General features: G+C 34.3%; 2 protein-coding genes and 1 pseudogene across 4 annotated transcripts; 1 reads left to right on the plus strand and 2 right to left on the minus strand.

Annotated features, from left to right (window-relative positions):
• Nucleotides 1–426: 426 nt before the first annotated feature.
• Nucleotides 427–4,509, plus strand: LOC122595828 (5'-nucleotidase SurE-like). Of its 3 annotated transcripts, none has more exons than XR_006323257.1 (10): nt 427–653; nt 823–917; nt 1,149–1,213; nt 1,400–1,443; nt 1,557–1,634; nt 1,786–1,939; nt 2,036–2,188; nt 3,552–3,637; nt 3,860–3,919; nt 3,999–4,029. XR_006323257.1 is itself a non-coding variant. In XM_043768279.1 (10 exons), exons 1-9 carry the CDS (start codon nt 496–498, stop codon nt 4,101–4,103), a joined length of 912 nt encoding a protein of 303 aa, XP_043624214.1. In that variant the 5' UTR covers nt 431–495; the 3' UTR covers nt 4,104–4,113; nt 4,272–4,509. The 3 variants fall into 3 exon arrangements, 1 of the variants encoding a protein (XP_043624214.1); XM_043768279.1 differs by lacking the exon at nt 3,552–3,637 and adding an exon at nt 4,272–4,509 and having other exon boundaries at nt 431–653; nt 3,999–4,113; XR_006323258.1 differs by lacking the exons at nt 3,860–3,919; nt 3,999–4,029 and adding an exon at nt 3,787–3,854.
• Nucleotides 4,510–17,851: 13,342 nt separating this feature from the next.
• Nucleotides 17,852–24,566, minus strand: LOC122596858 (annotated as a pseudogene).
• Nucleotides 24,567–24,975: 409 nt separating this feature from the next.
• LOC122596859 (probable receptor-like protein kinase At5g38990) lies at nt 24,976–26,124 on the minus strand. The gene has a single exon (XM_043769504.1). It carries the CDS (start codon nt 26,122–26,124, stop codon nt 24,976–24,978), a length of 1,149 nt encoding a protein of 382 aa, XP_043625439.1.
• Nucleotides 26,125–27,136: the final 1,012 nt, after the last annotated feature.

Below are 27,136 nucleotides of genomic sequence, written 5' to 3' on the forward strand. Positions count from 1 at the left end.
TTATTTTCTGTTTTCGTCGACAATTAACTCGAAAAACTATTATTTGAACGTTTTCATGTTCTTATGGAAAACAAAAGTATACTACTAGGAGCGTTTTCTCCAACCAAACGCTTTTCTTAAAGTTTTCAAGTCCATCCATTTTTAATCAACTACTATTTCATTAAGAAGAAGGCCCATCTCAAATCTATCTCTAATAATAGGAGTATTATTTTATTCATTTGCTGTTTAATACCGTAGTTAAAAAGACAAACATGTCTAAATATGTGTAAACAAAGTAGAATAATAAGTATTAACAAAAGGAAGTGGTTTAGTTTTTCTTATGGAATATGACCCAACCATTAGATATACATAAAGACAAATGCATACAACCAACTAATAAAGTAGTCGACCCACATTGACTTGATTCTACTAACTCATACCATTTCCAGTCTTCCACTATGTACAATTCTTATTTGTTTTTCCCTAACAGTGATCCATCCATTCAGGATATTACTCATGGAAGATGTTACATATAATAATGATGTAACCGAGGGTGACCAGCCCACGATAATGGTAACAAACGACGACGGAATAGAAGCACCAGGACTGCAGGCACTTGTCCGTGTCTTGGTTTCTACTAATCGTTACCGTGTCTGGGTCTGCGCCCCTGATTCGTAAGTTGTTTATCCTGAACTTTTGGAGTTTGCAGACACTGATTAATTATAAATATTATCATGCACATTCTTTTGTATGCAAAATGCCTACACATGTAGTACATATGTATTATGCAGTTGACTTTTATTTATAATAACTTGTTAGATATTCATATATATATGTTTCTAGGGATAGATCAGCGGTGAGTCACGCTGCTACTGTGCGTCGTACTCTCTCTGCAAAGCCAACCGAAATCAGTGGAGCAACGGCTTTTGCTGTCTCTGGTTAGTTAAGAATTCATGACTGCTTACTCTACATAAGTACGCATTAACTGCCAATACTACATAAGTTACAATTCTGAAATTAGTCCACTTCTGTTTTAACGCTTTGCTATATCAAAATAGTTAGGATTTTTGTCTACTTTTTTTTTAGTTAATTAGTACCCTTCAAAACATTCTCATGATTGATAGGTTATGTTTGCAGATATTCATTTGATTGTTATTTCTAATTTGCAGGAACTCCGTCTGATTGTACTTCGTTAGGAATCTCAAAGGCACTTTTTCCTTCGGTTCCTGATCTGGTAGATTATTCAACTTCCATATTTGTTTAAACAATTTGTCAGTTACTTACAATCAATGTATTTCACCTTTTGATCTTTGTGAGGGCTTATCTTCTTCCAGGCCTAATTGTACACAACTACAACTTAAATTTGATGCATATTATACTATATCGAAACTGACTGACTTATTTCAGCAACTCTGCACAGGTGTTAAGTGGCATAAATATGGGCAGCAACTGCGGTTATCACATGTTAGTACTAATTTTGAAACTTTAGACGTAGTTTACAATTTCAAGGAGCACCATTTTCATTCATATTCACGCTATTCAGCAAAGTTTAATTCTTCATGTCTTTTGAAATGCAGTGTTTACTCGGGGACGGTGGCAGGTGCCCGTGAGGCCTTTATATATGGTTTACCATCTGTTTCCATATCATATGATTGGTATGTTAACTTCTTCACATTAGATATGCTGAAAATTGTTTCACTTTATATCTAAAATCGAACAGAAAAGCATTTTGTCAAAGCCCATTATCATGAGTTCCACTGAAAAACAGATTATGATCAACTCTTTTTGACTTGGGTTTATTGACAGGAAAAACGGTAGGAGTAGTATCAACGACTTCACACTGGCTGCAGAGGCTTGCTTATCCATAATAAGTGCTATATTGGTTGAGATAAAAAATAAGACCTATCCTCAGAAATGTTTTCTGAATGTTGATTTGCCCACAGATATTCAGAATCATAAGGTGAGTTGCATATATTCCTCTAAGACGTAGTAGTGATTGAACGTCAGATATACTTAGAGGACTTATCCTTCTTCATTTATGACGCTCTTGTAATAGGGTATGAAGCTGACTAAACAAGGTAGCAGTTGTATGAAAGTGAATTGGAAGCAAGTTTCTTCTGATGGTGAAGGCTTGACAGACGAGCCAACTTCAGTATCATTGAACCCGAATAGTAAAGCTTTGTCACGAAACCTTTTCTTCAATATGGAGGTGCGTGGTCCTTAATTTTAGCTAACTATTCCAAAAGAACACCCAAGCCCCAAATGCTACTTAACTTAAAGTTGGGCTAATTACTTGAAAAGTCCCTCAACTTGTCACTGAAACCTTTTCTAGGGTTCCAACAAAAAAAAGTTCTATTTAAGGGTATGAAAACGGCTAAAATTACTATAGTAGGACCGTGATCACTTTTTGCTGACGTGTACAGTAGCAGCCGGTTTTATCCTTATTTTTAAGGGCTAATTACTTGAAAAGTCTCTCAACTTGTCAATAAAACCTTTTTTGGGGCTCCAACAATTTTTTTTTCAAATTAGCCACTTTTTTATATTCCCTTGTACCATATGACATCTAGCCATTTCCATTTTAAAACCACCGCTGTCGGCATCATAAACTTTATGGTGGCGGCTATGGAGATTTGCAGTGGTGTTAAGTAAAATGTTCAAATCTTTAACTTGGGTTGTTTAATAAGAGTTAAACATGAGAATGGTTAAATGGGGACAAAGATACAATCAAGATTATTCAAATTGTTTCATGAGTTTTGTGGCCAGATCTTTGTGGTGGTGGTGTTGGGGTGGCCGAAAAATTTGTATGTTGTTTTTGATTTTCTGATGATGTGATTATATACTAGTGATGTTGATGATGAGCTGACGTTACCATAGGGAATATGTGATTATGGCATCCCAAATCTGTAATGGCAAAAGGGTAGTCGGATTTAGGTGGTGTCGGCGGTAGGATGGTCGGAGGTTATGAAGATGGAATGGAGATGGAACCCAGAACTATATATATATATATATATATATTGGTGTTTTGTATAGAGACATGACTTGGAATTTTTATGTAATCCATAAATAAAATAAAATAAAAGAGAAATTACATTCAAAATACTTTTTGACCGGCTACTTACACGAGACCCCACAATAGTAATTTTAGCCGTTTTCATACCCTCAAATAGAACTTTTTTTGGTTGGAGCCCCAGAAAAGGTTTCAGTGAAAAGTTGAATGACTTTCCAAGTAATTAGCCCTATTTTTAACTGGCTACTTGTACGGAACCCCATAAAAGAGATTTTAGCCGTTTTTCTTTCCCCAAATAGAACTTTTTTTTGTTCGAGCCCCAGAAAAGGTTTCAGTGACAAGTTGAAGGACTTTCCAAGTAATTAGCCCCTTAAAGTTATAACAGATACATCATACATGACAAAGTAGCTTATCTCTGAGATCAGATAAGCTGCTCTCCAAAAACACTCGAGTTTCACACTGCCATCTCTCTCAGCTTAAGCCTGCCAATCTTCCGCTAATTTTTTTTAATACTTCAAGGAAGCTATCATGGTTTTTACATAACTGCCGTGTTATGTGATTATAGGTATAGTGGTATTCACCTCTGTGCACATCAGAACAATTGTGAAATATTGTTTGGATTGTATGAAAAGGAAAAATTTGCGATAACAGGTATTCAGAATGATAATGGCCTTAAAACTTGCATATATTAGTGAAGATATACAGAATTAGTTGTAGTTAAAGTAATAAAGTTTCTGAGTTGCAACAACTGCCCTTGAACTTTTCTGTGCACATTCTTAGTTATCTTTCCTTCACATCAGAATCTCAAGGGGTTAATTGGGTTTGAGTCCGCTACGTAAATCATGTTAACAAGAGTATTGTGCTTCCTTTCAGCTCAAGGAACGCCAGATGGAAAATGGTGGAACCGACTTCTGCTTCCTTAAGGAAGGATATGTACGTACTTTTATCCACTTCCTAAAGAATTTTTTGCAAGATTACCCATTATTCATCTCTCGATTATCTCCTATTTCAGATAACCGTCACTCCCCTTGGGGCCTTGACTAATGCAGATGATGAAAGCCAAACTTATTTCAAAGAATGGTTACCAGAAGTTGTTGCGTCTACTTTAGAACTCTGATTAATATCTTGTAAGTGTATAATTTGGACAATGTCATCAGTTCACTTTCTGTAGTTACTAAATGATCTTCGATACACCTGTTGCATCTACGAAATGAAACTGAAGATATCCTGCAAACCGCTGTGAATTTGTAATCTAATTGTTGGAATTTTTTTTAACTTCATGCAGGATGTATACATACAAGGGTTGGAGTTACTGAATAGGACCTATTCTATACTTTTATTCTACTGATATAGCATAAGTTCATTCAGATTTTATTTAACAGTACTATATTTAATGGTGTTAGTTTTTTACAAGTTCGAATAAGGAACCGAAGTGTAACATTTATGTCCAAAATAATCATATGCTATCATATGAAATTATGATAATTTGTTCACATGAGGAAAATGTGAGGTTGCGTTCATCATATTTGCAGGCCCAACAAACCGTTTCTATCTATAAATTCTAACACAACTAAATTTCCTTTAGACCTAGCAGTAAACACAAGTGAATGAAGCCTTGTTCATCTAATGTGCAGACCAACAAACCCTTTCTATCTATCAAACTGATACTATCTTTTGGTTTGCTTGATTTGGCTCTGTCTTGGAGATTTTATCAAAAACCGATTTCTTATGATCATTTGCTTTAAGAAGCCAAAAAGCAACTATTGTGAATGAAAAAATTTACTAAATTTACTACATTAATGGGTTGGTCAATTTTAAATGGACATGAACTGATTATAGTTACTGGTCAGGGACTGCGGCTAATACCCTTTTCAATTCTGAGCCTAAATTGATTATGTCCTCTACTGTTCTATTGATTTAGCCCGACTCGTGGCTTTCCTCCTTCAACAAGGGTGCTGATATTTTCGGTCTCAGTTTGACATGGAAATTAATTCAGCAAGATGTAATGGACAGGACTGATATAAATCTTATTTATCTTTCTGATATATGATGGGATTGAAAACTTGTCACAACCATTGGCAACTCGTATTTGGGAACTAACATACGCATATGCTTAAAAGTTAAAAGCATACTAATCTATAACCCCTAATAAAACATCTTAAAATTCTCCTATTTTAAGAAATTCAACACTTTTTTATACCCAAAATACCCCTATATTTTAATCTTAATTCTTCTATACACCTAATCCATACTTTTATCTATACTTCTATACTATTATATAAAAGAAATAACACTCTCTCTCATCAAATGTTGAAATGTAACCATGCGAATGTACAAGAATGCCCTTCCTTTATTTCAATTAAAATGCATTCTTATTTAAACTATTTTCACAATTTCACTTCAATTGAATATCCACTTATATTGTTAATACGTGTATTTTGTTACTGTTGGTTGATATTGAAGCTACGGTATCATCGTGGTATCTCGCTTAATTAATTGTTTACTGATACTGTTTTTGGTAATCACGACATCGAACGCATTGTCAATGGTATCCGCTGCAACGCGCGGGTACCATGCTAGTACTATCTAATAAAAAAACAACTCGCTATTTAAATGTTACACGTGAAAATTATCAAAAATAACATTAATGATTCAATTACACAACGAGTCATTTATCTTTTAAAATATACCCATTAACATTTAAATCAATTACTTTTATATCAATTATCTACACCACTTGACGCTGTCTCCACCACCAACCGTCGCTCTCACCACATCGCCGTCGCCACGATCACCGCTGTATTGCGCGGGTACCGTGCTAGTATAAAAACAATATCTACATTTTTCTTATATAAGGCATCTCCCAAAGAAGCTATAATGAGAATGCAGTATTGGGTCATCCATTGTATGTACTACGTGGGATTAACTCTACAAACAAAATGCTTAAACAAACCAATTAAAAGATCAAATGCAGAAAAGCCAACATCGATTTCCTAATTAAAAGACGTCTGACTTGTCTCGACTTGTTAGATAGTAATCAATACACACATACTCACTTAGTGCTGTATATAGTACTCTTTTTATGAAAAAAATTTATTTAGTCATAGAATCAAATGCAAATCCATCCAGATCGAACAATATCAGTTCTAAAATGTCTTGTTAGTTTTAGGATCCAACCAAAGTAACTCTTTCACAATTGGCATGGTTCAACTAAGATGAGTGTTCAATTGAAATGTAATAAATGTGTTGATAACTAGTGCGATAACAAGTGATACATGAGTAATTAGTATAAAACAGCTAAATCGATCAAATACTATGTAATAAAAGAAAAAGGAGCATATGAAGTACATTAGAACCCGACCACGCATTAGAGCATTCTTTCTTCCAGTACATAATTGGAACCGGGTTTACAACAAGAATCCACGTTTCTTAACATGGGGAGACACAAGACTCCTCACATATATTGGGGCTTCAATAGAGCAGAGCCGGCCCTGGCTATGGGCAAGCTGGGCTACAGCCTTGAGCAGCAGATAATAGGGGGCAGAAATTTTCGAGTTCCAGTGTTCCACCAAAATTAGATCTGAGCATATTTCGAGATCTATAATAGTTTTTTTCGAAGGATTTAGCATAACCAAACATAGTTTAATGATGAATGAAGTGTGTTTTCCATAGGTATACACTGTGAAATTTAAAATGATAATAAAACTTCACTTTTCATTTTAATGGAGTTTGGGTTTTCATGAAGAAGAAGGAGAAGGTCAGAATGCTGGTGCTTTTTTTTAGCTTTTATTTTATTTTTATAAAAACCCTTATAATAATCTAAAGTTTTATATTAGTCCCTAAACTTGTGGGTTACGATGCAGCTACTTACTTTACTTTTCTTTTCTTTTGACTAGCCTAGGTAGCCCCTATTAAATCAACAAGGTTTATGTATTTTTTGATTTAAATAATTGTTTATTAAATAAATAACGATTTTGAAATCCTAAAGTGCCTAAGATTTTTGTCAAACATATTATTAAATAAATTTTGATTATTAAATTCACATTCTTAATAATCAAAAAAGTTACACTTTTTTAAACATATATTCTCATAACAATCGTAATGAACTATTGGCTTCAAAACTTATTTATTATATTGTGGCTCAACATTAATTTATAAAGATAAGCAATGTTCTTACTTCAAAATACGCACACATATATCATTTTAGGTGATTTGTAATGTAAAATCGAGTATTTATTTAGAAGCATTGGCGTATGAATGATCCCTAACTTAACTATGATATAAGCCTTTAGGTTGTTTGTCTACAAACACTTTGATACGAGCATATTTTTAAGACTCTGCCCTGAGCAACATATAACTCTGGACCGGCCCTGCAATAGAGTTGGACCGAACAAGCGGTTCCTCATCAATAGAGTAATCCTTGTTGATGGAGTAGGGCATCATTACTCATGACATAATCATGTTGCAGCGATTCCCAATAAGATTGTTGTTGGCTTTCGAAAACCCATATCTCGGTGGGCGTTAAATTCAACCATATAGATTCATAAAGGAATAGAGAGTTGTCGGCAACCCCAGTCTATAGAAAAAACCACACTTATATAGAGAATGGCCGTCTGGTAGTTGAGTCCTTGTAAATTTCTCGGTAGACAAATTAAAAGTACGAATAGCTAGCTCCATTATCCGTAAATTTTTCGTAAGCCAGTGAAGTGCCCCATCACATAAAATACCTGAAACACTACCAATAGTAGGTGGAAATTGATCGATATTCTCCAACGAATTTCCAACGACATGTTTTCAGTGAATAAACATAAAAACGTTTAGTATAAGAGGCTTCTTTATTCGCCTCCATGTACCCGGCTTCAATCTTGTAGTCATTGTTGGATGAATCATAACCGAAACCCCAAACCAGATTCCACCTGTGGCGGGTCTCGGGAAGAGGTTCGGGTGTGGGTATTTTCAAGGTGTGTCTAGTAAAAGGATTGGTCACAACTAGTCGAAAATCTTTAGGAGATATGCAGACAAGACCATTGGCACAACCAATTATAAACAACCTATTCTTCATAAGAACAGTGGAACTCGTGTCCTCCACATAGATCCTTTTTGTTGTTGAGGATCATCGTTTTCGTTACGTTTTATTAGATAAGATTTAGCAAAACAACGAGTTTTGATTATAAAATTCCATGACTTACAAACGCGTTTATATCTCATCAGATCTTTCACATCCGATCGAATGAGGATCTGCTCTATGACGTCATTCACAATATCATCAGCCGCCGACGCTGGCGCCAGAATTGAATTGAAACCCACCCTATAGTAGGTAGTCGTCGATCTTCGAATTTTCGACAAGATAATTGAAGATGAATTGGAATTTGGAAACATATGAGAGATTTTCCTGAACTAACACTATGTTCATGGCCCCAGTGTGTCACTTGGTTTTTTGATAGGGAAAAATACAGGGGAGTTGGCTGTAATGGAGACAATTCGGATGGACGATATGGATTTCATCGAGATGGTTAACTGTAAGAACCCAAACCATTTAATCAAAATCGAGTAAAAATTTTTTTTTTGTACCCCACTGCGGCGCAGTGAGGCAATATACACCCACTGCGGCGAAGTGGAAACCCACGACCTAATTTGACCATAAGCCCACTTCGGCGCAGTGAGTCTGGATGGCTCCCCACTGCGGCGCAGTGGGACTACTGCAGAAAACTTTTCGTTCAAAAACAACTTTCCTGCACCTTAACACAAAAATGGTTTCAACCAAAATGCCATTTCACTTGAAATCCTTTCATAAACTAAACCAAACTTGTTCATGACATATAAAACACCATTACAAAAGACTTGTCCTTTATACAAGCTTTACAAACACATTGTTCAACAAGTGGGTCTGATGCCCAACTTGAATAATTCATTAAATCTTTCACGAGTTCTTTCTAAGACTTGCATTTCCCATTTAATTACAATTTTCCAGAAATTACCAAAACAAGTTAACCAAAAGGGGATTGTATCAAGAGCCATTATGTACCAAAGGGATCATCTACCCAAAGTAACCATAAAGCCAACCTTCCAAATGGCAAGAGCTTCCAATTCTAACTTCACTCGATCGCTTCTTTACCCTTGCTACTACCAACTCCTATAAAAGAGTTAAACAACTAAAACGTAAGCTACGCTTAGTGAATGCATACACATATCATAATCATGCCAATTTAACAATGTGCATCAAGCACCACATATAGACTAGCAAGCTAGCCAATTCATTCATATCTTACAACATACATAAATACATTTTCAACATGGCCATGGACAAAGTAGCTAGTAGGAATTTACCCACCTACTAGCTCTTACATACAATACGACTAGTAGGAATTTACCCACCTACCAGTTCTCACACATCAATCAATATTGGGTCATAGGAATTTACCCACCTATGACCTCTAATAACAAGAACATGATTATATGTATACACACTCACCTCAAACTTGGCTACTTGACACAATAAGGCTACAAGTTCAACAATTAAATCTTCAATACCTATACAAAAATAAACACATATCATCTATGAGTTCCATGACTCAATTGCCTTACATGCAACTACTTGTATTCCTCAATTCTAACACCATGGTGTTTGGCTATTCAACACTTTTCCAACAAATCCAAATTTTCATGATAGAACTTTATTTCATGATTTCTAGCCAAACACTGTAACACCCCGACAACGGCGGAAAACTCGGGATGTAAGATAAAGCACACGCGCACATGGATGTTACATAGGAATACTAAATGAGTGCTTAGGATAAACATAAATAGTCAATTTCATAACCAAACAAGCATAGTAGTAGTTATTACACACACAAGTTCAACAAAGATGATCAAATCAAGTACGAAAGGTTCCCACACAGGGGATACGATTGGGCATATTGCCACCAAACACAAAGTACAAGCATGCAAACTCCAACCCTAAATCCTGAAGTCTGCTAATAGTCCCATGCTACCACTCCTAGCCACGATTAGCCTGATTACCTGAAAGGAATACTTAAAAGAGTCAACACAAAGGTTGGTGAGTTCGTAGGTTTGAGTATAAACAAGTAGTATAAAGCATTTTATACCGCCAATAGATCTCAAGTATTAAGTAGTATGTAGTGGCTAGTGACCAACTTGCACATAAGTAAGCGAGCACACACAATCCTTGATAGGACCGGCTAATAGTATCAATAGAGCACACACAATCCTCAATAGGACCGGCTAATAGTATCAATAGAGCACACACAATCCTCAATAGGACCTGCTAATAGTATCAATAGAGCACACACAATCCTCAATAGGACCGGCTAATAGTATCAATAGAGCACATACAATCCTCAATAGGACCGGCTATTAGTATCAATAGAGCACACACAATCCTCAATAGGACCGGCTATTATGTATCAATAGAGCACACACAATCCTCAATAGGACCGGCTAATATGTAACAAGTAGTCAAATAGCCAAAGAGTAGTAAAAGTAGTTACGGCATGTATAAAAGCTTAAGTAGTATTCCTTTCACCCCGAAATAAGTAAAGAAAAAGGGGCTACGAAGACTCACAGTGATCTGCTACAACGTAGTTCTGCGAGCACAGAGTATAAACAAAGATATAGTAAAATATATCTACTCGAATCCAAGTATGTCTTGATGTCAACCTAATCACAAACCATTGAGCATAGATGGATACATGTATTAGTTCTCATGATTATTTATTCACTAAGTGTCCTTGATGTACTGATGATTTGGTTCACTAAAGATCTTTAAACGTTTGACTCAACAGTGTTTTTCATACACTAGACTCGTAATGAACGTCTTTGAACTCGCACTTTGATAAACAAGATCGAATATGTCTTGATTATACCTTAATTAGGGTTTCCTTGTACATGATAGACTTGGATTACAACTAAGTATAAAATCTGATTTCTACAACTAACGAAAATAGACTTTAAATTCGTAAGGTGTATTTGAACGAAGATAGACTTTAAATTCGTAAGGTGTATCTGAACGAAGATAGACCTTAAATTCGTAAGGTGTATCTGAACGAAGATAGACTTTAAATTCGTAAGGTGTATCTGAACGAAGATAGACCTTAAATTCGTAAGGTGTATCTGAACGAAGATAGACCTTAAATTCGTAAGGTGTATCTGAACGAAGATAGACCTTAAATTCATAAGGTGTATCTGAACGAAGATAGACTTTAAATTCGTAAGGTGTATCTGAACGAAGATAGACCTTAAATTCGTAAGGTGTATCTGAATGAAGATAGACCTTAAATTCGTAAGGTGTATCTGAACGAAGATAGACCTTAAATTCGTAAGGTGTATCTGAACGAAGATAGACCTTAAATTCGTTTGAGGACTTAAGTTTGTTTAGAGCTTAAGTTCGTTTGCTAAGTTCGTTTTGAAGCTTAACTTCGTTTTGGAAGACTTAAATTCGTTTCTAGGATACTAAATTCGTTTTAAGTGTTTTTAGGACGAATTTGGGACTGTTCTAACAAAAACGAGGGTTTTGAAGATTAAAACATGTTTACGACCCAAATTTGATCACGAAAAGGTTACTAAACACTTTTAGACCCAAACCCACTAACTTTTAACACGATTTTTACACCAAAAATGGACCAAATCATCAAGAACATACACTTTGAAAAGTAAACTTTTATTTTGATGAAAATCTCAAAATTTGTTGTTGTTACCTGAAAATCGATACTAGAAATATGTTTGATTATCACAAAGAAGCTAAAAATGCAAGAAATCTTGGTTTAACAACTCAAAATCAAATGATGAATTTTTGTGGGTGAAGATGGTGAATGTATGTGTGTGTTTTTAGAGAGAGAGAGAGGTGAGATGGGAAGAAAATGGTGAAGAAGTGGAAAAAAAAAAAAAGGGGGGGGTTTTCTAACCCTTTTATAGTTTTCCCTTAATTAATTATTCTAATAAATGTAGGGTCTAAATGAAACATTTTCGGACTAGAATTTCTTGAATACAATCGCTTACGTCTTGAAACCTAACATTCTTATCACAATAGACCATAGACGCGTCTTATAATTTAAGATTTAAGAGTGAATAGACCTTCATGTGAGCACATATTCGAAACTAGAACATATCATGGATTTATTTAAATTATTTCTAAGGCGGTTGTTACAAACACCACCAATTATGAATTTCTTACTATGAGGGATTTTCCATTATCAACAACTCTTTAAATCAAACTAACCAATTCCCAATCCAATATATTAGGGTTCTTCTTGAAAATCTCAATTAACAAAAATCCTCAATTCTAAGGTTAAGAACCCTAAATTTCAATAACAAATAAAATTAGGGTTATGGAAATCAATACCTCAAGAATGAGAGTCAAAGAATTAGGGTTTTCCAATTAAAATTCTTCCCCCCTTTTTCCTTCCTTAAAATTTCGACTAATACCACCTTGATACAAGCCCCAAAATTTCAATTTCTAATACAATTGATGATGATTGATGAAATTGTTCCAGGACTACAATCCTTTAATTGAGTTTTGAAGTTTTAATTGCATGGAGTTTAGAAGATTTGAAAAGGGAGGTGATGAGAAGATAGTTTGAGTTTGAATAAGTGGGAAATGTGAGTCACAAGATTAAGTGGCTGGCTTTTCTTCCCTGAAGGCCACGTCTCATTTAATTTTTTGTGCGTAAAATACCCGCTAGCCACTAGAGTTCCAACAAAATTAACCCCTTAACTCAAAACAAAATGCAAGGAAATTACTTTAAGGTCAAAACTATGAAAATGGTTATTTTCTATTACCTCAAAATATTGGGGTGTTACATTAACCACTTTTTTAACTGTGAGAGGGAGGTCATTCAAAACCCACTGGCTCCAGAACGGGGGCTCTACAATACGGTAAAGCGGCTTCACCTCCTCGCTTTTGTTCAATTATAAATAAATAACCACTTTAATGGAGATTTATAGCATCATTCAAGTAAATACAAATTAAGAACGTAAAAACATAAGCCGAGTTTTTTTAAGGGCTAATTACTTGAAAATTTCTTCAACTTGTCACTAAAACCTTTTCTGGGACTCAAACAAAAAAACGTTCTATTTGAATAAAGGAAAACGGCTAAAATAACAATTATGGGGCCGCGACCTATTTACGCTTATGTGGACAATTATTAGTCGGTTACACCCTAACTCATTTTCCACGTGGATTATTTAATTATAAAACAAAACACACTTGTTCAAAAAATCTATTCTTCTACAATTAAGTATATATATATATATAGGGGGATGAGAATATAAGGCTGTCGGGTATCTAAGCTTAGGTGTGGAACACTCACATATTGTTTTTTTAATCCATAAAAATCATGGAGGCCCATGCATTTATTCATTAAACAAGAAATAATAAAATTTAAGTATGTGAGAGGTTCCACACCTAAGCTTAGGTGCCGGACAGCCTTATATTCCTTTTTCCTTATATATATATATATATATATGAGAAAAGTGAATATGAGGCTGTTAGGCACCTAAGTTGGGTGAAAAACCCTCACATGCCAATATTTTAATATTTTGAATAAATGATTGCCCCTATGATTTTTATGGTTTAAAAAAAAGGTATGTAAGGGGTTTTTAACAGCCTCATATTCTATTTCCCATATATATATATAATTATAATTATATATATGTATTATAAACGGGATCCGATCCTATAGAAAAACACCGTCAAGTGCGTATCGGTTTTGCTGGGCTTGAGATTCCACTCGATAGGTCAACAAAACTTCCGATTTGATGTACGATGGCGGTGATTGGGTTGTGATATAGATATAGATCGAAATAACAAGAAGAAACACAACAAAAATTATAATGAACATAAGATGGTAGTTATGTGTATGTATTTGTCATGCTTTAGAAATTGTACCTTGTGCACAAATACCTATACTTTTAGCTACGGTAGCTTGTGTGAGTAAAACGTCATTTACTTTTTAGTAGTATATTAAAAAAGACAACAAAATATGTAGCTATATGGAACATAACGTGCTAAAACAATAAGAATAATAAGATGCATAAAAACATTAATAGCACTCTAACGACAATGATGTGATATAAAGTTTTACTTTGGATGTTACATGAACATAAGACATAACAATGATGAAAAATATTATATATTAAAAAACGTTATATAAACTGAACTGGAAGAAATAATAAAAACCAAATGCTTAAAGATAAAAACATAAGATTGCAAAAGCTTGGTGTAAAAAACTGAAAACGAAAAGTTTGATGGTGGCAAAAGATAAAAGTAGAAACTTTAAGAGACAGAATTGCATAAAAGAAAAGTAAAGGTAGTATAATGAAAAGCTAACAAACTTAAGGGGTAAAAGTGATTGAAAAAAAAGTGTTGTACTCTATGTATGAGAACTTGTAAATTAGAAGTTGGTTTCCATATATGATATAATATGGGAATATTAGATACAGTGAAAATGGGTCTTGTAACTTATGCATGAATATTAGTACTTTGTGCATTTAATACTTGTAAAAAATAGGTTGGTTTTTAGTATATAAGGTAAATGTTTGAATTATTATGAGTTATATAGTTGAAAAATTGGATTTTGATCACTACATACATCTGAGATATAGATGATAGAGATATAGATGGGTGTGAAGATGATGAGGATTTTGGATTTTGATTAAATCTGAAAATGGATGAATATGAAAATGATGATGTAAAGAAGATGATGATTTTGGATTTATTAAATTTGGAAATGAATTGATATGAAGGTTTCATGTTGATGATAGTTAATTATAATTTGGTCATATGATGTGGAATTAATTTTTAGAGAAAATTTCATTACATACCCCTAGGGTATGTCATATTATTAAGTTTTGCCCCTCTCGTTTTTTTTATCATTACATACCCTAATGGTGGTTTTTCGTATCATTAAATATCCCTGACTCTAATGTCTGTTTGCGTGTCTCCGTTAAGACCCTCACATGCATTGCACATGAGGGTGTATTTGTCTCTTTACTCTTTTATCTTCTTCTTCTAACACTACAACTGGATCTAAAATTCTAGTTCTACACTCATTAACCCCGGCAAAAAACCCACCTGAAATATCACCGGAAAGAGAAAGCTGGACATTGATGTTTCCAAAAGATGCAGCCGCCAACTCAAGTTTACCAAGAAAGAAGTCGATTCAAAAGGACAGTGTGGATTTAACCAATTATTATTTTGTTTTGATTGATCCACAAAGAGCATGGGTTAGAATTAGATCCCTTAATAGTTTTTCTTCAAATATAATCACAAAATTTATATATATATATATATATATATAGAGAGAGAGAGAGAGGAGGTAGCAGCAACAATGAGGTGGGGGCGACAAGTTTGGGTAGCAGGTAGAGGGAGGTGTTTTTATGTGTTGGGGGTTTAATTTTAAGGAAAGGAATTTTGTAAGAGTTTGGTTTATGATGATACACAATATTGTAAGTGTGGTGGTGTTGATGTTAATGATGATGATTATTGTTTCTGGGTTATTATATAAAGGTGTATATATATAAGAGAAGCAGGTAAAAGAAAAAGACCAGCAAAGATTTTTATAGGTAAAAAGACAAATTTACCCTCATGTGCAGTGCACGTGAGGGCCTTAACGGAGACACGCAAACGGACGTTAGATACAAGGATATGTAATGATACAAAAAACCACCATAGGTTATGTAATGATACAAAAAAACGAAAGGGGTGAAACTTAATAATATGACATACCCTAAGGGTATCTAATGAAATTTTCTCTAATTTTTATTTAAATATGACATGGAAATTACAACTCATCAATAAATGAAATAAAAGAAATTAGAGATTACTTTCAGAAATTATTTGACCGACTACTTACTCGATATCCCATAATAGTTATTTTAGCCGGTTTTTTTTCTATTTAAATAGACCTTTTTTTTGTTTGAGCCCAGAAAAGGTTTCAGTGACAAATTGAAGGACTTTCTAAGTAATTAACCCTTTTTTTAAGAAAGGAATCTAATGGGTTATAAAACAAGTTGTGTTCTTGAGTTTATTTTTAAGATAGAAAATAAGGGGAATAATATGATTAGATGGGGTAATCTAGTTGTTTTTGTCTAAAAAATTTTCTCCCCATATTTGGGATGATTTGAGAAGAAGCAAACTTATCTTCTAATCTTTTCTTTTCTTTTATAAATCAATCTAAAGAACACAGTGTAAAATCCCTTATGACGACTCGGTTAATACATAATTCTTGTTTTATTTTTTAAAATGATTTATGATGTTAACGTCATCTTTGTTGGATGATGTTGCTCTCACAAACTCACTTATATCATTTTCTACACATGTCAAAAAGCCCCCCATGATTTTAGTGGTTTGTGAGAGCAACATTATCCAACTAAAATAATGTTAAAATAATTCAAGTTATCCTTTTTTTTAACACTAAAGCTCACAACCTATAAACAATAAACGGGTCCATAGAAAAAAAAGTGGGTTGTGGGCTAAAACCATAAAACCATAATTTGTACTTAATTTTAAATAGATTTGTGAAATAACATCTCAAACTAACCATTAAAAAAGGAGGCTGATATTTATACCACGACTTTTGATTGATGTATTATAATGTACAACTTTTACAGACTGTACAAACTAATAATGCACAGTTATGATAAATTTATCAAAACAAGTATACAAATATCATTTTCTATTAAAAAAAAACTAACCCCGAGCTATGTTTAATACGTGCTTTCATGCATGAAAGGTTGTACATTAAATATCAAATCTATAAATATAAGAGGTAGTTATGTTTAATGTGCAAGTTTTTTATACATGTAAGAACGTATTAAACTATGATTATCATTTTAGAAAACTATTGTGCTATAACAACAACATTTTAAGAAACATATATAGTGACTGAAAATTAATTATCAATTATAGGAAACATTTACCTAAATAAATAAAGCTAATGCCAAACACCCCTTAAATAACCAACATTCTTTTTGACCATGATTGTGTTCATCATCAGCTAATTTGATTATAATATTGCAGTTTTTTTTAAATTTCAATGTGCAACGAGTATATACATTTATACCCATTACTAGATTACCTTTATAAAAAAAAAAAAAAGAAATTTGTTTAAATATGCGTTTGAGAAGTACACAAAACAAAGAAAGAAACAAAGACATTCGAATTTATGTGTTTGGATTGGGGGAAGTGATGGAAAATAACAAAAATATTGATGATCAGCTAACAATAATGGTAACAAGCGATGAGGGAATAGACGCACCAGGACTTCAGGAACTTGTTTGTGTTCTCGATCGTTTCTGCTATCATCGTTGTCAATCGTGTTCGGTCCAGGTTTAACAGACGTCTAGCAGTCTTTGTTTTTGTGGGATGGTTTAGTGTTTTGTTGGTTCATATGTAAACCTCGGGGCATATACCGAGTTGCTAAAATGGGCTCCCTTTGGGGGTACCAGCGGTGTAAGGCGTCTCGAACCCTGAGCATACTGCCCGTTTGGATGTCACTGCTCAGCTCGATGGAACGACCTTTTCAGTGTTGATGTAATTTATGCTTTTAGGTTCTGCTCCCATTTTTAAAAAAATATGCAGATTTCCCTATAATTCTTTGTAGGGTCACGATTGCCTATATTGCAGTTTGGCAATTGATTTTGATCTTTATACAATCAAACACTATCATGTACTGTAATATATTACGTTGCCCATAGTGCTGAATGAATCAACTTCCATACTACAATTACAAATTTCAAGTGGAAAGTGTTATCTGCACTTCAAAAGTAAGAGAAAATAAAAAAGCAGCAGCAATACAGTGCAAATACTAACATTTTTCTATACTTATCTCAGATAACTTTTCATTGCTTTCATAAATTTAAGTAGATCTGTACAACACCACATAATTTACAATTTAGACACAGAATGCACCACATCAAGTATACTCTGGAACAATCAAGGAAGCAGATTAAATGCAATATATGGTACCAAGTCAAAGAGAATCGACGTGAGTCCAAAAATTCAACTCAATGGCACAGTTCGTCTTGTTCATGTGCGTTGACTACCAATATGTATCCTGTCATGGTAACAGAAGTCCATGTAAGTGCCATATATATTCATTAGAATTCTTTGATAATTGACACCCGTATAATTATGAAACCAATGCTTTTTATGACTTTAATTTTGCATGTTTATAGATTTAAATGATTATTTGACTAACCTCAGATAATCCTATGGAGTTTATTACACCATCTACTTCCATTTCCGTAATGACACCATCATTCTCAATCTATGCAGTCTGCATTGTGAGGGCCCTTTGTAACTTCTTTGGAGAAAAACCTTCAACCTCTATCATATATGTTGCAGTCACCGGCCGATGATAAGAGAGCTTAAGTTCAGCCCTTCTATAGCTCAGCTGCTTGATCCCTTTTCCAAATGAAAGTATACGATCACACCTGAAACAAAAAGAAAAATTAGTGGATTGGGTTAGCCGTCAAACTTGCGAGAACAGAAACAAGACTGCAAATTCAAGAGATGATGTGGCAGATATGTTAAGGTTCTTCCAATTCAAATGGTTCTCACATGAACCTTTTCCTATATATATATAAGCTCGAGATGCATACCATGCTGGAGTTCGCCTTCCACTTTTGGATCCTCCCCAATGTATTTTTCTGAATTTTGCTCGTATTTGTAGGTCGGTGGAAAATATATGACGCCTTCTGACCATCCATCAAATGCCCGGCCATTTCTTAGCTCATGAATGAGCTGCAAGAAAGATCAAGATATCAATTTACGAGCTTAGAAATTTCATATAAACCTAATTAAAACTGGAAAGACGTTATCTCCATAGATACGATAAAGATAACGTAAAATCTAAATTATAGAAAGTGTATATAACCATTTTAAAAATTCCAAAAACATTACACTGTAATTCAAACTGACCTGATCATACTCTAACAACTTGGACCAGTTGTTTTTGTTAATTAAGTCACGTGTCACCTCGTATGACACATTTAGACGGTAATTAAGATCGCCAAACCAGATAATTCGTCTTGAAACAAAAAAGATATATGTAAGACAAGCTTCAAAGCACAAAAAGAAGGAGAAGAAGCTAGAGTACTCCCATACTTACTCATGGTCATGTATGCTTTTGGAGAATGTAGACTTCAAAACTGAGCGAAAACGTGTTTTCTTACATATTTCACGAACATCCACATTTCGTTTAAGTGCATCAGCCTCCCTTTCACCAGAAGTCAAGTGAGTGCAGATAAAACAGAAGAGTGTCTGATATATTGACATGCTCACGGATATGGATCCCTGAGAGAAGCGGAACAATATCACAAAATGTTATTAAAGAGATACATATACTAAACTCGCAGACAAATCTAAAATTTCCCCAAAAGAAAGAAACACACCTTGTTATGTACGTATCCCATGACACCAACACCAACAGCTGAAACGTGCACATTTTGGATATGCTTCCTCAAACGTCTACGCACCCATACAGTGATTAATATGCCAACCATTTGCTTGCTTACTACCCTTACATATGCGGATCTCCTCTTCCGGTACATGGTTGAATCAAGGTCCAAATCAGCAAGGATAGCTTCCTTTGGTATGACCTGATTGTCAACATTTATATATGACTTGAAAGAGGCGTATGTTCTGAAAGATTCAGAAGCTTTGAATGATTCCGCAGTTTTCAAGGGGTTTGGTCTCTCTGTTACACACTGAGCCAGCAAATCTAATGGTGATTCTGGCCAGCACGATCCTATTCTTTTGGACTCACTAACTATTTTGGTTAACTTTCTGCTATTAATTAAAGTTGATACTTTTACATTGTCTTCAGATTCTTGAACTGTAAAGCTATTTACCATGTCCAATGTCTTTTGAGCAGAGAACCGTTTCTCTAAGTCTCCTCCATCTTGCTTAAACGACGGTGTGCTCAAACTTCTGTTTTGACCTGCTGGACAGTCCGTAAGATCATTGAAGTTGGATTCTACACATGGGTGGAATGGTACCTCACCCTCACTAATACCACTTTCTAGCATTATATCATCTTCTATATCTGGAGTATCGTCAGATGATGTAAACTTTGATGGAAAAGAAGGGTTACTGTAGCATTTGAATTTAGCGTTTTCAGGTCGAACTTTATTTAGGGTCCTATGAATGACGGTTTCCCATTTTGGGACTGGACGATTATCCTTAGCTTCAAAAATATTGCCAACCTTTATAGGTATAATCTCCTGAAAACTGAACGTTGACACATATATACATTTAATTAAATGAACCTACCAAGATTAAAGTCCGGAAATGAATAACACAACAAAGTAAATATATTATTATTCATAATTGAGCACAAGGTATACTTCTAATTATAACTATAGAAGCATATAAAGAACAAAACATTATTAAAAGGGATAACTTGCCCAATCACATATATGTCGGCTGGATTGTCAACATCAAGCAAATCTTCTATGTCCAAGTCCTTTGGTGGAAGTTTTGCTCCAACATTCCAAGTGCTAACCAATATTCTTGCAAAATACAAGAATGCAAGAAAAAGTACATGGTATCAGATAAATCCATTTGATACTAATGGTAGCCAAACAGCAGTCAGTGTGCAAAAATACTCGTTATATATGTTTAAGAGGGAAGTAAAACACACTTGAGTTCTTTCGCATCGATGTACTGTGCTCTATATGGCTCCGAATTTTGTCTTCTTAACCTGGGGAAAGATCCTAAAAACCAAAAGAGGCATCATAAACCAACAAATATTTCAAATTAACTGACCCCAAGTTGTAAGAATGAATAGTTTCACTAAAACATACTAGCAGTATGAATTTGAAACTCAAATCACAATCATTTATGGAGTTGTGAATCAATAAGGCGTATGTCTATGTTCGGTAAAACTTTTGTTGCATAAATGTATCTGGCAATGTAACTAAAGTTGGAGCTTATATATGTAAACTGACATGATAGGGCAAACAAATCAATCTATAAATGTAAAATACAGCTAACTATTTATCGTGTATTTACGCAACTTACGTTCTTCATAAGCTTCGGTTACATTACAAAATCTAGTTCAAGTAGCTTATGGAATGACAACTTACTTGTTTTTTCTATAAGCTCTTAAAATTTTGTGATGCAAACTAAACTTGGGAATTTGAAGTTAACAAAAGCACAAGTTCAGACTTGCATCAGTTTTCTATAACTTATGTACCAAAAACACCCGATATCCTATTTTAAAGAGCATGTTTTCTCATATGTAAAGAATTTCTAAAGGATAATAATAATAAGAAAAAATTACACTTTTTGTCCCTGAAGTTGGCATGTTTTTCACTTTTGATCCTTAAACTTTAAAAATTACAATTTTGACCCTAAAGTTGGCCAATTTTTTCAATAATCGTCATTTGGCCTTACGGCGTTAAAAAATTGCTGTTAACGGACGCACGTGCTAAACACGTGAGGATATTAATGTCATTTCACCTTACACCGAGGGACGAAAAGTGAAAAAATAACTACTTGAGGGAAGAAAAGTGAAAATCATACAAATAAATTTATTTTTCCATTCTTTCTTTTCCGATCATTTTTACCGATGGAATTCTCCGACTAGACATTTATTTTCCGATGATACCTAATATAAAACTCGACTTTGAATCCAAATCTAAACCACAAACAAAATCATTTACTCAAATTAATGACATTTAAAACACAACCAATCATACAAATTATAGTTCAAATAGTCATCGTTTTTTTTTCTTTTCAAAATTTTGATTTTAATTGAAAGGGAGACGGTGGATGGTGGTGATTCTAGGTGGCGGCAGTTGGTTGGTGGTGATTCTAGTCGGCGACGTTTGGTTGATGGTGAATGTAGGTTGGAGGTAACTGTAGACGGCGACCTTTGGTGGTAATTGTAGGCAGCGGTGGCTGGTGGTGATTGTAGGCGGTGGTGGTTGGTGTTGATTGTAGTGGTGGTGGCTGGTGGTAATTATAGGTGGCGGTGACCGGAGGTAGCGGTGGGTGGCAGTGGCTCGTGGTGGTTATAGACGGCAGTGGCTGGTGTTGGTTACAGACGGCGGTGGCTGGTAGCGGCGGCTGTTGTTGGTGGTTATTAGGTGGTGGTGGTGGTGATTGGAGAGGCTTGGGGTAAAGGGAAATAAATGTCTAGTCGGAAAATTTCATCGGAAAAGATGATCGGAAAAGAAAGAATGGAAGAATAAATTTATTTGTATGATTTTCATTTTTCATCCCTCAAGTAGCTATTTTTTCACTTTTCGTCCCTTAGGTAGCTATTTTTTCACTTTTCGTCCCTCGGCGTAAGGTGAAATGACATTAGTGCCCTCATGTGTCTAACACGTGTGTACATTAACGGCTATTTTTTAACGCCGTAAGGCCAAAGAACGATTATTGAAAAAATTGGCCAACTTTAGGGTCAAAATTGTAATTTTTAAAGTTTAGGGATCAAAAGTGAAAAACGTTCCAACTTCAGGGACGAAAAGTGTAATTTACTCTAATAATAAAGTAAGAACATATCAAGAAGATGTACATAGCACCATAAACACCTTTCTAGAGTGTGCATACATATACTATAGTCAATGAGTATTTATAGATTAATGAGTAGATTATAGAGTGTGCATACATAAACTTGGGCAGCCATTTATCAATTCACGTGAGGGATAATATTGATTAGGTAACATTCTGATAAAACTGACAGAGAGCACATGGTTTCTTAAACCGGTTTAATCAATACACCAACAACAGGTTAACAGCAACTTTTTCCTTAAGAATAACGAGATCGGGTGCCCGCGCGATGCAGCGGTGATGGTGGTAACGACAAAGGTGTGGCTGCGGTAATTGTGGCGATGATGTGCGGCGGTAAGGGTTAATATGGTTATTTAAGGATTGGAGAATCCATGTTGTAGTTTATTTTATTAAGGGTATTATAGGTATATAGGTAAAGATGTTTAAATTAGTAAATAAATAAGAAGGGTAATATGGTCATTTCAGGTTCTTAATTACTTAAAAGGATGGGAGTTTGCTTTATACAGTTGTATAGATAATGCAGATCTAACTATTAGAAGAAACACATCCAGTACTAAGACTTGATGACACTAAATGTATCTACTTTGTAACAATAAACAGAAATAAAATTGACAAAATGTACCATTGGGATCACTCTGGAAATCACCTCCTTGTTTATATCGATATTCATGTGGCCAGTCACGAGACTCATCTGTAAAAAACAATAGAAATCATATTAAAGCACACACACATATGTGATGAGGAGTTTACAAAGTCATACAATCTATCGAAATATAAATTTCAACAATAATAAAGCATCTATTTTCAACAATCGAAGTTGATAAAAATACTCATTTTGCTCAATAAAAGAGAAGGCTACATAAATTATTAAGTAAATATATGGTATTATTGCTTTTCAAAAAAATATATGGTATGATTAATACTATGGGTGTTCATTATAGGATTAACCGGATAACCACCCAATCCATTTGACTGGTGAACTATTTGGATTGGTTATTTAGATTTGGTTTAGTGTTTGGGTGAAACCGATTAAGCAAGTTATTAAATGGTTTGGTTTTGGTTTAAAAAATTTTTGATTGGGGCCAACCGAAACCCAATTAAACATTTACTATTTAATAAAACTATAATAACCTAATTTAAATGACATAAATACAACTTCAATTATTTTAATAGTTTAATCCAAAAAATCTTAATACACGTGGTTATTTGAATAACCTTACCATGAATAAATAAAATGGTGTACATTAACATTCGGATTGCATGATTATTCAAATATATTAAATTAAAACTTGAAAACGTTTTTTATTTGGGTAATCCAAAACCCGACCAAATAACCAGAACTTTATTTGGGTGGTTTGGATTGGGTGGCCACGTATATGGATTGGGTAATGGGCGATTTACTAATTCTTAAAAACCGAATAACCCAAACCGAATAACTCTATTCCCCCAAAACTCAACCAAATGAACACCCCTAATTAATACTAATGATCCGTTAACCTTACAATCCTAAACAACCCCTATAACATGTGTAGAACATATTATATTATGTATTCATATATACGATTTTCATAAAAAGAAAAAAGTATATACATCTTCATATATGTTTTGTATTAGGTACCCAATCTGACCTGACCTGACATAGCTGGTTCAAGGACCTTAATTTTATCGACTCCCTGTAGGTTAAGGAGCTACATAATTATGTATACCACATTCGACCACCTTAAAGTTTTAGATACCTCAAAGTTATGTATATACAATATGTATTCCTACGTGTAAGTATGGAAGAATTATAACACGTAGGACGAATTATATAAATGGGGAAACTGGAATACCTGAGTTTTCACCACTAGAGATCGGAATATCTGAGTCTTGATCAGGGGAGACTGAAATACCTAAATTTTCACCAGTGGAGCTAAAGGGAAAGGCATCAAACATTCTTCCAAAAATCTTGCCTGGAGTTGGCAACCAATTATTGGTCTTCTGTTGCGAGAACAGTACGGATCGAGCCAGTAGAGATTCAAGAGTAGAGGTAACCTCAGTCATGGTAGGACGACGATTTGGATGATTATCCAAGCATCTTTCAGCTATCCGAACAAACCCTTTTAAACATTTTGGAGATATCTCACGTTGTATACCTGGATAAACTAGTTGCTTTAAGTTCCCTTCTTTGATTGATTTTTTTTATCCATGTTGCTAGGCCACATTCAAAACTATCGTGCATATATGCGATTTTCAGAAAAAGAAAAAAGTATATACATCTTCATATATGTTTTGTATTAGGTACCCAATCTGACCAGACCTGACATAGTTGGTTCAGGGACCTTAATTTTATCGACTCCTGTAGGTTAAAGACCTACATAATTTTGTATACCACATTCGACCACCTTAAAGTTTCAGATACCTCATAGTTATGTATATAGAATCTGTATTCCTATGTGTAAGTATGGACTAATTATATAAATAGGGAGACTGGAATACCTGAGTTTTCACCACTAGAGATCGGAATATCTGAGTCTTGATCAGGGGAGACTGAAATACCTAAACTTTCACCAGGGGAGCTAAAAGGAAACGCATCAAACATTCTTCCAAAAATCTTGCCTGGAGTTGGCAACCAATTATTGGTTTTCTGTTGCGAGAACAGTACAGATTGAGCCAGTAGAGATTCAAGAGTAGAGGTAACCTCAGTCATGGTAGGACGACGATTTGGATGATTATCCAAGCATCTTTCAGCTATCCGAACAAACCCTTTTAGACACTTTAGAGATATCTCACTTTGTATACCCGGATAAACTAATTGCTTTAAGTTTCTTTCTTTAATTGATTCATGTATCCATGTTGCTAGGCCACATTCAAAACTCTCGTCCAATGGTCGCTTCTGACACAACATTTCAAACAATACCACCCCAAAAGCATACACATCAGACTTCCTTGTCAACTTTCCAGTCGCAAAATAGTTTGGATCAATATACCCAAAAGTCCCTTTAACTAACGTATTGACATAAGTTAATGGTTGATTTGTTGGACCTATTCTAGCCAACCCAAAATCCGAAATTTTTGCCGCCCAACTTTCATGTAACAAGATATTTGAACTCTTGACATCTCTATGTATAACACCAACCTCAATACTTGTCCCCGTGTGAAGGTAGTCTAACCCACGGGCCGCACCGATACAAATCTTGAGTCTGTCGACCCAAGAAAGAGGGGTATGGAGTTTATGCAAATGATCTTCAAGTGTTCCGTGGGGCATGTATTCGTAAACAAGGATCATTTCTTTTTCATAATTACAATAACCAATTAAAGACACCAAATGAGCATGACGCAACTCAGAAAGCATTTTAACTTCTGCCCAGAACTCTGTCTCCCCTTGATTCGACATCAAATCCAACCTTTTGATTGCGACATCTGCATAGGTTGTTCCTACGCTAATATTGCCTTTATATACTTTTCCAAAACCCCCTTTCCCAACTACTAATGATTCATTAAAGTTTTCTGTTGCTAACAAAACTTCATCAATAGTGAATTGACAACATTTTTGTGTAAAACCAACAGTGGAAGTGGATACTTCTTCAGACCCTTTTCCATTGCCATTATCTGGAAACATGATTATTGATGAAGGTAAGATATTGAAAAGCCTTGCCTTATTTAATTTAGGATGATAGTCTTCCTTGAAAGTTGAAACTGGAAATCTTCCTGGAAATAGAGAATTGACCTCTACACTAATAAAATATTAACGATGTTGATTAGTAGGATTGACCTATTAACTTATTGGCTTATGGAATGGAATTTTTAAAGTTAGAAATTAACTTACTAATTTTTTTTTTGTAAAGTTGAAATTAACTTACTAATAAGTTTCAAAAAGATTTTTGAATCCATTTTAAAGTCCAAATGCCTCTAATGATAAAATGAGAAAATTTTTCCTATCGTTGGCTTATTTGGATTATTGGCAAATTGGTTTTTCGGTGAAAGGTATTTGTTATTTTAGATTGTGTTATAAAAAATTTTAGTAGTAACTTTGGATTCAGGCATTTCATTTTTAAGAAAACCCTTATTTTCATAGTATGATGTTTAAATCAAAATTTAGAGACAAGAACTTTGGGCTCAAATTCTTTAAATATAAATCCATCTTTAAATATAAGAATTTGGTCTGCATAAAAGTATTGACGGATTTTGACACAAATTATAATTATTGCCCCACTTGTCAGCATCAATCAGCACGCGGCATTTAGGTAGACGTTGGGATCTTGAAAGTGACCGTTTTAATCTTTTTTGAAAGTTGAAGTTTAAAAATAAAATATAACGTTTTTACCCCTTTAAATTCACAACACTTTCATACCATTTTTACTTACAATACTTTCTATATTTACTTTATATATTTGTTTGTTTGTTTTTATCCTTTGTTATATTGTTAATTTTTTATATAAATGGTATTATATTTATTTATTAAAACAACAGTTTTATTAATTTAAGATTTAAATGTGTAAAATTTGGTTAAAAAGTATATATAATTACCTCTTAAAGAGAATGGGATGTTACATTGAGTTTATAACTTACTAAGTTATTGTTAATTTAATAGTCTCTTCTTAAAAATCATTCAATAATATTTTTATGAATAA

The sequence above is a fragment of the Erigeron canadensis genome, chromosome 4 (genome assembly GCF_010389155.1).
Source record: "Erigeron canadensis isolate Cc75 chromosome 4, C_canadensis_v1, whole genome shotgun sequence".
NCBI lineage: Eukaryota > Viridiplantae > Streptophyta > Magnoliopsida > Asterales > Asteraceae > Erigeron > Erigeron canadensis.

Bases quoted from the DNA above. Each gene is read 5' to 3' on its own strand.
- LOC122595828 (XM_043768279.1), top strand. From the start codon at position 496: ATGGAAGATGTTACATATAATAATGATGTAACCGAGGGTGACCAGCCC. The intron at 918-1,148 runs GTTAGTTAAGAA...TCTAATTTGCAG, and splicing joins AACGGCTTTTGCTGTCTCTG to GAACTCCGTCTGATTGTACT. The intron at 1,635-1,785 runs GTATGTTAACTT...GTTTATTGACAG, and splicing joins GTTTCCATATCATATGATTG to GAAAAACGGTAGGAGTAGTA.
- LOC122596859 (XM_043769504.1), bottom strand. From the start codon at position 26,124: ATGTTTCCAGATAATGGCAATGGAAAAGGGTCTGAAGAAGTATCCACT.